At 39.1% G+C, this 15,991-nt stretch overlaps 1 protein-coding gene across 9 annotated transcripts in view; it reads right to left on the bottom strand.

Moving 5' to 3' along the window:
• Positions 1–254: 254 nt before the first annotated feature.
• mapk10 (mitogen-activated protein kinase 10) overlaps positions 255–15,991 on the bottom strand; it is a 37,142-nt gene continuing 21,405 nt past the window's right edge. For 3 of the 9 annotated variants that reach the window (XM_040053429.1, XM_040053434.1, XM_040053433.1), the window contains exons 9-14: positions 10,896–11,078; positions 8,108–8,232; positions 7,361–7,387; positions 5,598–5,661; positions 5,278–5,355; positions 255–2,844 (exon numbers count right to left, since the gene is read on the bottom strand). In XM_040053429.1, coding sequence (XP_039909363.1) covers positions 2,702–2,844; positions 5,278–5,355; positions 5,598–5,661; positions 7,361–7,387; positions 8,108–8,232; positions 10,896–11,078 — 620 coding nt within the window. In that variant the 3' untranslated portion in view covers positions 255–2,701. Of the gene's footprint in view, positions 2,850–5,247; positions 5,356–5,597; positions 5,662–7,360; positions 7,388–8,107; positions 8,233–10,895; positions 11,079–11,982; positions 12,055–15,991 lie in introns of all 9 variants that reach the window. The other 6 variants (XM_040053430.1, XM_040053432.1, XM_040053435.1 and 3 more) reach the window with 6 other exon arrangements.

Here is a 15,991-nt window from a genome sequence, read left to right as displayed (position 1 = left end):
AAACAGTTCACATTCAGAAAAACTGGGGAAAAAAACACATTAGCAATGTTAGTGTTTGTTCTCCGTGACCAGAACGTATAAAGATACAGAAAGAAGAGTGTGTTCGGATGGTTAAAAATGCCCTGTAGAAAAAACTGCAACAGTACTTTGTGTGTTTGTGGTGTAGAGGTCGACTCTGCGCCCCTTTTGTGAGAAATTCATCAAAACATTTTTTTTAAACACAAAAGATTTCATCAAAGTTGCACCCTGTTTTAAAAGATTGCCCTGGCCAGACCCTGAACAAAAAGCCAAGCTAGCCATAGCTTATTCTGGAGACGCCAACCTCAGTTACCCTCTGAGCTCTGCGAAGGTTAGTCTGTTAGTCTGTGTGTGGTTCACTATACACAAGCCACAGGGAGTAAGAGTGTTAACAAAGTAGCTTTTTGAAGTTATCTCCATAACGTGGAGGACTGTGAGCGATTGTACACAAAACAACTCCAAAAAAAGAGTCATTGTGCAGCAGCAGCTGAACTGAAGGTTACAGACTTGTACTGTCACTGAAATAAATATGTGGCAACGATGTCTCCACATCTCCTTAAAGTCATGGCAGCGACTGAATCTATTTCATACATGCGGAGGCTCCCATAAGTCAGTGTGAGCATTCGTGTTCTTCATCTGACCTAATTGCTGTCATTTACCAGATCATCGCAAAACACCTTTTGAAACAAAATATGCCTAAAGTAGGGAATTATGTATGTTTTGTCCATATAAATCCAGCTCCAAGGTCTTACAATGCCAAATTACCCTAACTTGCCAGTGCAGGTTCACAGTGGGTGAAATAAACTCTGCCATAGTGGAGCTCAGTTTATTTCAGTCTGCCAAAAACTGTTTTATATTCTTGTTTCATTTAAGAACACTGAGTTTGCACAGATAAATGTGAGATGTGACTTGAGATTAGAGCAGTGCAGCTGCAAAGTGCAAATGCATTTTGCATGTGAATATTTGAGCGTTGCACCCCAGCTAGAGAAGATATAGCTAATTTGTAGGAGAAATTAAAAATAAACAAAACAAAGAGGTCAAATTAAAATGTAAAAAGAAAAATTTGTGGGATGTTTTTTTTTAATGGAAACACCGAGGAAAACAGTTAAGCTTTGGGGCTCAGACAGTTTTAAGGCAGAACCAGAAAAAACAGAGGGAAACAAAAATATATCATTTCTGCACCTGCAATGCTTCATTCCAAAAGGCACTTGCCATGTTCAGATTCCATCTATCAAAAATATATAAATCAATAAATTAAAGAATCTTTCGCCTATGAAATCGTTTAATGGGTGCTTTCTCGTGTCGCGACATTTTTGTGTGGTGTGCGGTGATATAAAGCAGATGAGAAGACGAGCCATAGCTACAAGGTTAACACTCATCACCTGTCTTAAAAACTCAGCACTGTATCACTTCTGCTATGTTTTAAAGAGTCAAACAAAAAGGGGAAAAGGTTCTTTGTGGTTATTCCACAGTGAAACCGATCCAACTCCTGTGCCTGTGAGGGGTTAATGATAAACAATGACATGCAGGGCTGTGGTTAAAGGACCGATCATACACTGCCAGGGGAAATAAAAAGGGACATTACACACAAATTAGACTTCTTGAAGGCTGTCTCGTGAAGTCTGAGCACAATCAGAATAACTTATTTCTGTGTGTACTGGCCCTTTACGTCCTAAACAGCCCCCACTTTTATCAGTGTCTTATTGGCTTGCCTGTGGTCCACCAACACACACACACTCACACGTCCTACTGTGCCCAGTTAGTTTACATTGTATATAAACAAAAGTCTCTATATAGACTCGTTAGCATACAGTGAGATTAGCATTGTTTAAATCTAATCATGCAGGACTACAGCAATAGGCAGGGGCAACTGAGGTGGAAAGCGGTGATGTGGCAAGGTGTGCTAGTCGGAAAAATAGAAGGAAAAAAAATCCCAGTTTACTGGCCGTCAGTCCCACTCTGTGTGCCCTTCAGCTGTACAGAATTACAATATTTACAAATTACCACGGTGGGGTGGGGGGGGGGGGTCACTCCTGGTAACAGCAGGAACGTGTCCCTGCAGAGTTACCACATGAAAACACAACAGGAAGCCTTTTTTTTGGGGGGGGGGGGTCAGGTGGCGGTGTCTCACACAATGTTAAAATACAGCAGTGTAATTAAATAAGAGCTGAATAGGGGAGAGGGGCTGGGGGAGGAAAGAGAGGAAAGTCCCCATTTAGCAGTAGTGATGAGCAAAAATGGCAGCCCACCTTGCCACAATGATCGGAGCATAAATGCTTTTCTTTTGGTTGCTTTTTTTTTTGTCTGTAAGGAATTGGGAGACCAGCTGCCAGCCAATATGCACTTTACAGGAGATGCAAGTCTAAGCGCTTGGTCATTTTGATCTGATGCCATATACAAGAATATGAGGGGTAATATAAGCAAAGCAACTAGAGGATCATTAACATATATCTGAGCTCATTTACTTGAATACCGCTGCTGTTTTTCAGTGACAATGCACAGGCTTTAGATTTCATAAATTCAGATTCCTATATCTCATATTTTTGTTCTTAATATATTAATTTTGATCTTTACTCTTTTTTTTTATTTTGTCTTTTTCTTTTGCCTTCGTATTTTCCGGCGGTCGTTTTTGTTGGGTTCTTCACCTTCGGAAGAACATGGGGTTGCGCAGGCAGGCGGCTAGTCACCTGCAACACCCCAAGGGTCCTGCAGAGGTCTCCAGGCTGCTGTCAGTGTCTGAGGCCAGGGTCTGGTCGGTGGACATGGAGGAGATGTCGTTGATTGAGGAGGAGGGAGGGAGGCTCTCGCTGCTGTTCACGGCTGCACCTGTGCTAAGGGAATCAACAGCAGCGGGGGGTTACAACGTAAAAGAGTCCTGGCCAAGACGCGAGCAGAGAAACAGTCGCAGGAGATATACAAGTGCACACACAGGTTAGAGTGAGATAAATGCTGATTCATGATTAGCTGTTCCATGAGATAGAGATGTCAACAACATTTACAACATCTGTGGGGCACCACAATCACAGTGCATCTGTAATGAGACAAAGATAATTAAGCTTTGGGTCCGGGAGGGTCCACAGGAAATATCATTAAAGGCTTTCAGTGTTTCAGCAGTTCATAAGCGTGGCTTGTTGTTGTCATTTATATGCCAACAAGCTGCTATTTAATGATTTCCTTTTAATTATATACCTTAAAATGATTTATGTCTTCATACACGTCTGTGTGTCTGTGTGTGTAACAAATGGCAACCTCTGGAGCTGAAAATAAAGCCAACACAAAAGTGCCAATTCCTTTAACCTGGCTCCCAAAGTGAGTTAGTCCCCATAGATGCCCAATGTTATAAAGCATATTTACAGCCCATTACAAAATAGATTTTTCCCTCTATGGATAGATTCTAGGGGTATGAGGTGGGGTATCCATCCATAACTAGAGTATTCATCTGGACACAGTAATGCTGAAACTTCAAGACCCATGGTCCAAAACCTGGTGGGTGAAGAGATGGTGGCCAGGTCCTTGTTTTATATAGCTGGTTACAGGGTAGACTAATAATCTAATATTAATAATCTTATAATCACCTTGTTTTAAAGTCAGAGGTATGCATATTCGGGAACTTGGGGTACTTCCCCAAAAGCAATCTGCTGCTTTTGAACATTAATGATCTAATAAATAATATACATAATGATATTATGCATAAAAAAAATTACATTGTTTCCAACATCCTCAGAAGCCTAATTGGAACTGTGTGTGTGTGAGTACATGCTCTGTCTATTAGCACGCAGTGACCAATTTATACCTCTGTGAAGTTGGTTCCTGCTTTGTCAGCCTTTAAAAAAAGACTTTAAAGCAGATGCAGGAAACAGACCAAATGCAGTAATTTGTGCAGAGGACTTGCACGCTGTGAGTCTGCTGTTTTTGTCTGTTTCCTGTTGGGAGTAACTGTTTAAATAAAGCAAGATTAATAGCGCGCATCGGTTTTATAGGGTAACTAATCAGAAGTGACAGTTAAAGCTTCATGTGTGAGAGGAGTACTGTACTGTACTGTAAAGTACTGTACCGTGCAATAATCCACACTAGTTACACGGCGATATATAAGATGGGAGTTTAAGTCATTACCTCATATTATTAACCTTTACAGAAACTGTGGCAAAAGCAGTAATATGTGATTATGACTCCTAAAAAAGTCTGAATCACATCACAGCGTCACGCCCACACACATATCTTCCACACTCACTAAACTGTTGCTCATTTCTTCATATTCTTGGAGATAATGAGATAATGCATGGTGTCGTGCAAATAAATACTGCAGCACTGGGCTGAAAAATCTTCTGTTAACATCATTAAAAATATCATAATCTAAACACACAAAGTGGGTCTGACTGTGTGTGATTGCAGGTCTTCTCCTCATGCTGCAATGAGACACTGTCGTCTGCAGCTCCTGCACTGCGTCAGATGCTATACAGCGGCCCATCTGCTTAATTGCAAGTAGATAGAAAGAAGAAGAAAGATGAAGCTCGTGAATTTTCTAGAGACGGGCCGAGAGAGACAGAGCAAAAACGAGCACCATGTTATTTAACTATATTTGGCACTAAGGATATTTGTTGCCCGGCTTATAGTGAGAGATGATTTATAAGTTTTCTAAGAGGGAAAATCCCACTCGCTTTTGTACAATAAACTGAAAGAGGACACCCAGAAAGGTGTTCTCTGATCTGTTTCTGTTTAATTTCTTCTCCTTGTGTTTTCAGTCTTCTTACTGTTTTCATGCAGTGTGGTTGTGGTTTCAAACAAGCAGTGCAGCTTTTTTTTTTTTTTTTTTTTCAGATGGATCTCGGCAAATGCTGACTGGGCTGGTTAGTATGCTCAAAGTAACTCTATACTGCCATCCTGTGGCACATCATAAGAATAGCAGTTTTTGTCCTCTGAGGGCATTTATAGCCAAGTCTAAGACTGACATTTCCTGAGACAGACCCCTCAAAACCCAAAGCTTAAGACACAGCAATGTAATACATATAAACATACAATCATAAAGGCATTTGAATTAACCTGTACTAGGAAGCAATTTTAGCAATCACAGAATAGCAATCTTTACAAATCATCAGGCACAAAGTGACATCACTGAACTGAACAACATTTAACTTGAGATGTAAGGGACAGAGACATGTGGTCAACAGCACAATGGGTTTTTCTAATTACAAGGGATAACTCCAGTAAGGTTATATTAAATTCACTTACAGAGCGGTTAGGCTTATGCACTGAGAGTACCTGAAGGTGAAGGTTGTCCCTTCACAACGCCATTCTTCGTTCTCTCCTCAAAGTTCATCACCTCTTTGTAGATAAGTTCTGCAAGGGGTGCGAAAAAAGGTAGTAGAACACACTAAGTGACAAAAATATGTGCAATCTGCACCCATCTATGCAGACAATGTTCATATTACCATTAACTACTAAAAAACAAGATCATTCGAATGCATGGTAACACTAAAAAATTACATCAATCGAGTGCATTACTGCACATATAATATACAGCTTTTTATCGTTCTACCATATGTGTGCTTTGTTGAGTTTTTATTTTTAGCAGCACTCACCTTTCCATTCATCAATGGAGTGTTCTCTTTCATCCAGCTGCTTGTCGTAGATCTGAGGTGGAGGCTAAAGAGGAGAGAGAGAGAGAGAGAGAACACAATTCCAGTTTAGTAACATTTCAGCTAACGGCCTAGCATTACTCCCAAGTGCAATACCTACAGAAAGCAGCTCAAGATCTTACAAGATCACGTTATAAATATGCATCTTTCAAATGTGCAAATGGAAGGAAAAAAACAAACAGCATGCCAGGTCTAAAAGTTCGGCACATGTTGATTATGAATTAAATTTAAATAAAAATTAAGCAGTAGTGTATTACGTCCATAAAATGCATTATAAGTTCATTGTCTGCCATTTATAAACAAAAAATGTCTCAAAATAGGTCATTCTTTATAATCAGGACTAAATACCTGACAGGATAGTGAGATAAGAAAACATCTGGCAGCAGTGCTCTCCCCCCACACCCTCCCTCACGGGACTTGTCATCTCGTCTACTAGGTCAAGAATACGCTGACTGGCATCGAGTCAGCCCATCTAACTACTCATTCACTCATTCCCCAGACTCCGACATCGTAATCCTGCCCATCTTTGTCAGTGTGGGTGACACGACCACCAAGGAACCTCTCTGGTGTAACCCTGAGGGGACTGTTATGGGTCAGCACTGAGCGGCCACAGCAGGACAAACCAACTGTTTGTAGATGTTAACGCTGTGGAGCTGTGGAAGTAGCTAAGGAGCTCTCTTCAAAACAAATTCTTACAGTAAATATTAAAACCTTGTATTCTATTACGATTTTTTTTAAATGAATAGATTTCCTGTTTCCTGTGACATACGAGTTTTGGTCTATGTGCAGAGTGAAGCATGTGCAGTTTGACAATGACTGCTTATATGTGACAGTTACTTTGAGCTCCACTGAAAACAGCACACGGTCTGTATACAAAAGATGGACATAACCACCCTGATGTGACCCATTAGTTGGTGGATATCTGTTTTGAAGTCTGCTGAAGCATGGAGTGAAAATGACTAATAAACCAGGACACTGTGTACACTTATAGTACCAACGAGTTAGTCACTAGGTTATTGCACAATAAAGCACTCACTTTATCATCTATTTTACTTTAATTTCAACCATCATTTACAAAAATAACATGTTGATGTACTAAAAAGACTTTAAACTCCTGACAGTTACCATAAAGTCAGTACAGTATTTACTGAATAGCACTGTGCTACTTTTAGTTAAGAATAATATTAGTTTTATATTATATATTATATTGGTATGTGTTTTATTTTACATGTTTTTGTGTCTGTTTAATTATGCTCACAATCATTGTTTTGTTGATTCATTCAACCTGGCACGAGCTACACATAAAAATTAGCCCATGTGGCTAAATCTGGCATATTAACATGATGAATTTAATGTGGTAATTTATATGCATTATCTATTTTAAATAAACATATACATCATAGATCAAGAGAACAGTAGGGTCATTTCTGCACTGGCTTCACTTCTCAGACCCAGAAGTTACTTCCATCTTTTATATACAGTCTGTGATTACTGCAATATCCAGATATTCTGGATGTTTCATTTGATTGGCATTTTCTGCTCCTCTCTTTGCATTACACAGTCTCTTTTCTCTTGATTTTAAATATCTTCAAATATGGCAGAAGCACTGAACCACATGTGTCCAAAAAATCTTCTTTCATTTACACTCTTTAGTCGAAGAAGTCCAATTGCAGTGCATTCTTTGATGTAGGGAGTTTGTTATTTACCATGGATATTTGGATGTTATCTCTGGCCTTCATCAGGATGAGGTGACATTAGAGAAGGGGGGGAAAACAGCAGAAAACGTGTTGAAATGCCATTCACAGCCATGTTATACATCAACAGAAGCAACAAAGTCATCTTTAAAAACCATCAGACACCAGATGACAAGACAAGGCCATAGTCATGAAATCTTCTATAAAGGAGGAAAAACTACTATACAGTGAGTGTGTTAGGCAACAGGATATTTCACGTAGTAGAACAGCAGCACTGACATTCATCAGCTGGTCATGCTCTCATATTACTTGTACTGCTGTAAAAAATTTTCGGGTTGCAGATGGCTTTTTACCCAATCTCACTGTCACCTCATACTAATGAGGCGCTGATGAAGACGCCAGATTTCACCAAATCAACCAGCAACACCACCCCTCTCATGTTACAGGACCCAACAACCCACTATATAAATCTTTCAGTGTAGCATGAAAATTTACCAGCAAAGACTTTGGGTTATTTTACAGAAATCTACAAAAACGTTTGGTTCTGCACTAAAGACTAAAAATATAAGTGAGGGGGAAAAAAAAATGCAAATTAGATGTGAACAAAAGTTGTCAAAATAGCAAGCGGTTAAAACAATGCAGTTTAGTCATGCTATAAATCACTATCAGTGCGTACAAATTAAAACATGGGAGGGGCGGGTGAGGAGGATTTAGCTTGGGATGGTAATCGATACGCAGCTCTGCTGAAGTCCTACTCACCGCCTCCACCTCAGCCGGATCATACCACACGTTGATGTAGGGGTGCTGTAAGGCCTCATCCACTGACATCCGCTTAGCAGGGTCGATAATCAGCATCTTAGACAGCAAGTCTCTAGCCTGGCTTGCTGTAGTTTGAAAAAAAATATTTAAAAAGAAAAAAAACCCCGATATTTAGATGTTTTGATGAAACAAGAAAATATTACATGTCAAACAGCACAGGTAATGGAAGAGGGAGGAGAGAGAGAGACCGGGAAATGTCAGGGATTAAAGAGAATAACTAACAGGAGCTTGTGATATGTGTAACATCTAAAATATATACAAGCATGCAGTGTGGTTATTAGAGGTAATCAATGGTCAAAAAATTAAATAAAGATCCAAGATTCAATGAATTAGCATTGTAATAACAATAATAATAATAATAATATTGATACTACTACTACTAATAATAATAATAGTCTTTAATAGTCAAAGATGCATTAATGGTGACCCCTGGAGGATGAGTACAGTAATCTCACAACCTGAGAATAGAAAGGTCTGTTTATTTCTTATTTTTGTTGATTTTCCAGTTTATTTCTTTTGTTTTCCTTAACCAAATTTCCTCCAGCTCAATAGTGACAAAACTGAGGTTCTCATGTTTGGCCCTGACAGCTTCTCTAAGGAGGACATATGTCAAACTAGTCCTCTAAAACAGCAGTATCAAACCATCTGCTATACAGTCTGCCAATAATCTCAAACTTTTATTGCACGCTATAGTTTTTCTTGTATCTTGATTATTGTAATTCACTCTGAATGTGCATAGGGCTTATTGGGTTTTAAGTATTTAATCTACAGACTAGTTGAAATCTGAATTATTGCTAGATAATTCTTTAATAATCAACCATCCAGATATCTCCTCAGTTTGTCCCATATGTATTTTTTAATGAAGCATTAGGCCTGTTTGTTGCAGATGTTGCCAGTCAACTTGTTCGTTTGCAGTTTGCAGTAAATTGGACATCTATCAGCAAAAATTTCAATAAGCATTACCAGTACACAGACTCTCTACCCTCTGGCCATTTTGAACTGATCTGAAATTGAAACCCTAAAACCACACGACACTTCCTCTCCTACACACTTGACCTTCACTATAAATAAATCTCCAGGAGCAGAGGAACGAAGAAGCTGAAGCAAGTACAGACAGATGAGCTGGGCGTACCCTTTGAGCATCACCACAGCATCAAAAAGATGATAAACGTGAAAAAATAGCTCCTCTATCTCTCTCCTTTCACCTTTCCTTATTCCTTACCTACCTCTCTTTCATTCCCTCTGTCCTACAGTACTGTGACTTGTCTTCCCCCTAAGGTTTAAAATAAATAAAACCCAAAGGATGTTTCTCTCATGTCTGGCTCACTTCCTACCTGTCACAAAACAAAACACACAAAACACTTCATCTTGGTCTCACACCCTCTCACTCTGTCTGTCTCTTTCGGTGTATTCCTTTAACAGTGTCACTCCAGCGGGGAGCAGCTTGAATACAAAAGCGATTCATTAGAATTTCAACATTCGAGAGCTTTGATGTGGGAGCGGGAGAGCAAAATGTTTTTTTAAAAGCATATTTTTTTTATAGCTCACTGGAAATGTTTTTGATGCCTTCAATTCTCAGCTGAGACAGAAGAAACAACATCTCAGTTAACACTCTGCATAAGAAGTCGATTGAAATCGGCTCACACGGTACAGGATTAACATACTGCAGTTTACTGATGCTCGGAGGATGACCAAAGATAAAATGTAAAAGTACAGTCCTGTTAAAAAACTAAATACACCTGACGATTCAGTAGCTTGTGCATCCACCTTTAGCAGCAATAACTTAATTGAATTGAATTTGAGACTTTTTGGGCATAGAGTGTAGATTTGCTGCTGTGCTTGGGATTGTTGTCTGTTGCATCACCCAAAGCTTTAGCTGTCAGACAGATGGCCTTGCATGTGATTCTAAAATACTTTGGTACACAGTTCATGGTCACTGTTTAACATTGGGGTTAATTTGCTGAGATGCCCAGTCCCAGCAAGATCAACAAACTGTTAAAATCTTCGGTTTCTATAGGGGTTCTCACACTTGCTGATGACAAATTAATCAAGTACATTTAATTTGCAGCACCTGGCTACTACTTACCCTCTCATATTCTATAGAAGCAGGCTATACTTAGTTTTTGACATACTACAGCATACATGAAATGAACAAAATGTATAGCCATCTTAGCTGCTAGGTGATATGTACTCACAGAGCAGCTAAGATGCTGAGAATAAGAATAGCATATTTACAGAGTTAACATGCAAATAACATTTAAATGTCATAAATTGTGGAAGTTATAAACAAAGATATAAACCTAATGAACTAAATGGAAAGTCAGAAGCAAAGTCACCTGTAATGTCAGATTTAGATTCAGAAATACTTTATTAATCCCTGAGAAAATTATATAGTCGCAGTTGCTCCAAAACAGCTATATTAAATAAGACAATATACTACAAAGATACAAAATAAAGCAAAATACATACAAATAGCTCTAATTATTAATATCCTAGTATATTACACAAATTAAAAATACATGCCTGATCTATAAAACAGAATGACTGCCTGTCAGAGTGATAAGTGCTATGATGTCCTAAAGAAGACTCTCTGTTTAATCGACAGACATCATATTTGTGCAAAGGTTCAATAAAAGACCTTCAAAGACTCATACTGGAAGCTAATGAAATGGCTAAAGTGCAATAGCCTAAGTTCACAGGTTCCCTGTGTATAATTACAGGTTCTCACCTTTGAGTTTGTTGTGCTCAGAGTCAGCAGGGAAAAGGCAGTCGGGGAAGAGTTTGGGGAAGGTGAGGCCTGCGTACTTTGGCCGGTTCTCGACATAGTTCCTCACTGTGGGTTGAAGTTTCTTCATGAATTCTGGCGAGGGCGTGCCCAGCTGCTCGATCACTTTGTTCCACTGATCAATATCTGGTGTGGAAGGCCAAGATTAAGGGAAACACACATGGAATACAGAGCATCCTGTCACCCTGCAAAGCTCAGTGTACCCTCAGGTATCACACTACAATACAATTCTGGCTTCATTTTCCATTTAAAAGCACAAAAAGGAGTGCTACAAAGTGCTGTGACCAAGATAAATTAATAATTTTTAATCTCAAATCAGCTGTTTCCCACTTGACCACCAAAAGAAGTATTCATTAGGATTAGGGAAAAAACCCAGCTGACTTCTAAATGGTGAAAAACACAAGATTTCTATTTAAAAAAATCCTTTTATTCTTTTTGTTTTTCTTTGTCTCCAGCCATTGTTAAGTGTTTCTAAAAAAAATAAATAAGTAAATAAACCTTTTGATGAAAACATGACTGATTGGATTAAAAGACACGTGTACGGTATAAATGTAGCCGTGTGTCCAGTATAGTTGTATCAGCTTCTCTTTCACTTCCTTCCTTACAACAAATATTTCCTCTCTTAGCCTTCGACACACTCCAAACCTTCCCCTCCTAATGTTCTCACACCGAGTGCCAGTTAGGGCAGAGAGCTGCCAGAGGCCACTATAGATCCCTATTACTTCATTTTGCTGGAACATCTCACGCTTCCATCTCCGTTTTGTCTCTATTGCACACTGGCCATGATCCACCCAGTGCCTAGTAAGGCGGGGTTTTTTAATCCACTAAGACTCTTATCCACGGCTCTTCAGCAAGCAGTTGGATTCGCTCTGACACCTCGAGGTGATTTTTTTTGTTTTTTCTCAGCATGTCAGTGCCAAAACGCATGATACTCGATAGACTCAGAGTCATTCGCAACTGCCCTCGAAAAAACGCTGCAGGGTTCCTGCTGCCTTCAGGTTTACATTTCTAACAGAGGGAGGAAGGATACGGTCCGTCCCAGGGAACAGCACTGTCCCTCTTATCAACTCTCCAAAGATGCAGCCGACTGACCACATGTCCACTAAGGTCACACGCACCCACATAAACACACAAACACAAACATTTGCTGAGAGGAATATGTGACTCTTTAGCGACCAGATGTTCACCAGCTATCTGCTAACTGCATCTGTCCTTAGGGCAGGTTGCTTACAGTGAGTCATCACAGCTGTTTTTTGTTCTTTTTTTGTAGAAAACAGGCCCCCGGCTAACAGCTAAAGCAATGCACTGGGGCTAGACAGCTCAACAGTGTTTAAAAAAACACTATGAAGCTCTGTAAAGCTGCAGAGAGGGTGTACACCCCAACAACAATTCTCTAGGAGCCAACCCAATCACTTTGTCACTTTGTAATTTGATCCATTTAATATAATTAAATACAGAACACACTGGTAATTGTTAAACTGTGTCTCCTTACTTGGCACAAATGTGTTGCATGTTTCTTTAAATGAAAATTTCTCCTTCTCCGTTTTTTCAAATAGCAAAGTATATCATAACATATACATCAATGAAATACCAATATGTGCTGTATACACAAAGGTTTTAGGCTACCTATTTGACTACACCCACGGGAGATTTTCTGACATCCCATTCTAAAGCCATGGAGTTGGTCCCTCCTTTGCAGCTGTAACAGGTTCCACTCTTCTGGGAAGTCTTTTTACAAGATTTTTAAGTGTGCCTGTGGGAATTTTGCCCATTCATCCAGAAGACCTTTTGTGAAGGTCACACAGTGCTGTTGGACAAAAGGGCCTGGCTCACAGTCTCTGTTGTAGTTCATCCCTCCTCCATCAAACTCTACAGTTGGCATAATGCAATGCACTCATGCTTCAGATTGCCAGATAGAAAACCATGATTCGCCCATCCACAGAACAAGTTTCTTCCAGAACCCAGTGATTTACTCATTTCATCCGATACTTGGATTTGCACTTAGTGATATAGTGCTTGCATGCAGCTGCTTGGCCTTGGAAACCGATGCCTCCCCAACCTCCAAGCACACAGTTTTTGTGCTGATGTTAATGCCAAAGAGGTCTGGAGTGCCAAACTATGTGCCTCAGCACTTGGCAACCATGGTCTGCCACTTCATGGGGGAGTGGAAGATTGTGGAAGCTGATTGTGGAATATCTGGGAGGGAACAAATTGACTTGTTGCAACGCTGGCATCCTATTACAGTACCACGCTCAAATTCAGTGAGCTCTTCAGAACCACCCATTCTTTCTTGGTTTTATACCCCTGTGGCAACAAAGTTGGCAACAAAACAAAGACAAAATTCCACCCATGTTCAAAGATTAAGCAGCGTGACCCAATACTTGTGTCCATACAGTGCATCTGTAATAGGCCAACACCAGTCAGCAATGCTATCCGAACTATCAGTGCTTAATCATTTCTGCAGAGAGGTACTTTAAAACAAAAGTCAGCCACATTTTAAAACTTGAAGAACAAAGGAGGTAATGGTGGCTGTATGATTACTAAGTAGAAAAAAGACCTCTATACAGAAGAAAATGTTAAAATCATTTCACCTTCTCTAGAGAGAATATGTTTTCAAGCTTATTGACCACAGTAAAATCCACCTTTGGTTCCTCCAAGACCTCCAATATAACTTATTAATAAACACACTGCTCCACCCATCCATCACAGAACAACCAGTAACCCTGTAGCCCACTGGGCTTTTACCGGTAGTCTCTTACCTACTCTGTATCATTTGACAGACACTCTGGGACGTGTAGACTTTAGCCAGGTCAATAGTTCTAAGTTGAAAAATCAATGAAATACATTAAGATTTGCGACAACAGGGTACCAGTCCAGAACTGATCTATAAGCAGAAGATTAACAAAAGTGTGCATGACTCTACTTTATTGATCTAAAGCAAAAGGTATGGAGTGATGAAATGATACGGATTTTTAGGTCATTTTGGGAGCAGAGACAGCGGAGAAAGATATTGCTTGACTCATTGCTGGGTTTCTCTAGCTTTCCAGAACATTAATCTTTCAGGGACCCAGTGCTCAGGGCTGCAGACGGCAGAGTATTACCTTTACCATTGCCATGTGTGGCTGTGATCAATCTCAGTTCACTGTCAAAAACGCTAGCAGCTACATGAAAAGAGAGCACAGTTAGTGGTACTACCACTGTATGATATATGTGCTACTTTTTGTTTGTTTTCTGGTCCTAATAAATGTGTTAATTATCTGAATATTGACCCTCAAACAGAATTTGCTCGAGGTTCCTAAACAACAAAAAGTGAATCAATTACAAGAATCTGCAAACAGTCCTGTGAGCTTCATGTTTCATATTTGAACAGGTAGGCACTGGATCTGCATGCAAAGTGCAAAGAAATCCCTTCAAGCGCCTAAGTGCAATGTGCCTCAAGAATTGTGTCGATCTGTCATTATGCTAAGGTTCTTTTATACATACATACATTAAAGCCTATGACTGACACGCATTAAAAGGCAATATCCAATTAGCTGGTGTCAGACATTAAATGGTCTTTACCTCACGGGGAATAGCACAGATAACTGTTTAATGGATTCACAACAAACAATAGGGCATTGCGTCTCCTGCACCCAGTACTCTGTATTCAGGCAGCACCCCCGCCTAAATCAATTGAGTATTTATACTGGTGAGAACAACTTTGACGCAATCTTCTGTTGTGTGCGACACGTGAAAACACAACAGGAGATGGTTTGCTTCAGACTTGTGACAACAACAAAACGTATGAAAATGGCTTCGCTTTCACTGCCATTTGTTCCCCCTGAATTCAGGCAAAGGGTCGGAATCTTTTACCTCTAATTCCAAATTAAATTGTGTATTTGTTAGAAACTGTTTTCAACTGGGGATGAGACACAAGCCTTACAGCAGTAGGTTGTAGCCAATCTGCGTGTCTGAATTTATGGCGCTCTTTGGGTTCAGTCTTTAAAAGGCATGTGTGATTTGATACTGGTAAAATATAGGTTATCCCAAAACTCATACATAAACATGCATCACCTTAGTTGAATGTTTACCACCTATAGCACTTTATTCTTCATCTTAATTACTTGCTAAGGTAACAGATTATAATATGGCTCTTTACTAATTCCCCTGTAAATAAATGGCATTTCATTGTATTTCTTTGAAATTACAGTGTCATTATATTTACTTAAAAATACGTAAAGGTAGGTACACTAAAATAAGGAATGACAAGTCAGGATTTTATACAAAACATAGAAAAGAATATACTGTAAGTGAATTCAAGTAGTCTGTAAGTAATTTTAATTACAGCATGAGTTACTTTACGTAGTGCCAGAATTCAGAGGATTTTTTTAGACAGGAAACACAAATTGTACTGCAAGTACTAACTACTAACTTCTACATAATTTTGTAGAAAAGTAAACAAAATGTGCCAATCTTACATTGTAAGCATGTTGTGCTTTTGTATTATGGAGTAGCCTTAACTTTAAAATTTAAAATTGAAAGTTATTTTTGAATAGTGATTGTGAAAGAAAATGAATCAAGTTTGACTTGGCTCCATCAATATAAGGTCACACACCTACAAGTTTTGATGGTATTTATGTTTTCTCATAAGTTGGTGAGTGGGAACGGTCCTTATCACATATATATTGGTAGAATAAAAGGACAGTTGAATAATAGAACATCCATCATGCACATCAACTTTATAAATATTAAATAAAGATATCAAAAGGCAACATTAATCCAATCCATAATAAGACCTCTGGCCTGAAAAGTACAGTGTGTTTACGATGTAAGATGGGAAAATGTTTGATGTCTGCACTTAAAATTAATTTTTAATTTTTACTTAAGCATTTTAGCATTTGTTTGACACCCCTAATTGCGTATCTGTCTTTAAGTATTTGTGGGTGAATATAATTACATTGTAATTTCAAATAACTTCATTTAATTACAGGGGAATTACTGGGGCCGTGTTATAAACTGTTACCCATGCTAATGTGCTAATCGACTACACTTTCAACCTT

The sequence above is a fragment of the Simochromis diagramma genome, unplaced genomic scaffold, assembly GCF_900408965.1.
Source record: "Simochromis diagramma unplaced genomic scaffold, fSimDia1.1 OVJJ01000596.1, whole genome shotgun sequence".
In the NCBI taxonomy this organism is placed as follows: Eukaryota; Metazoa; Chordata; class Actinopteri; order Cichliformes; family Cichlidae; genus Simochromis; species Simochromis diagramma.
This window is presented reverse-complemented; position numbering and strand designations above follow the sequence as displayed.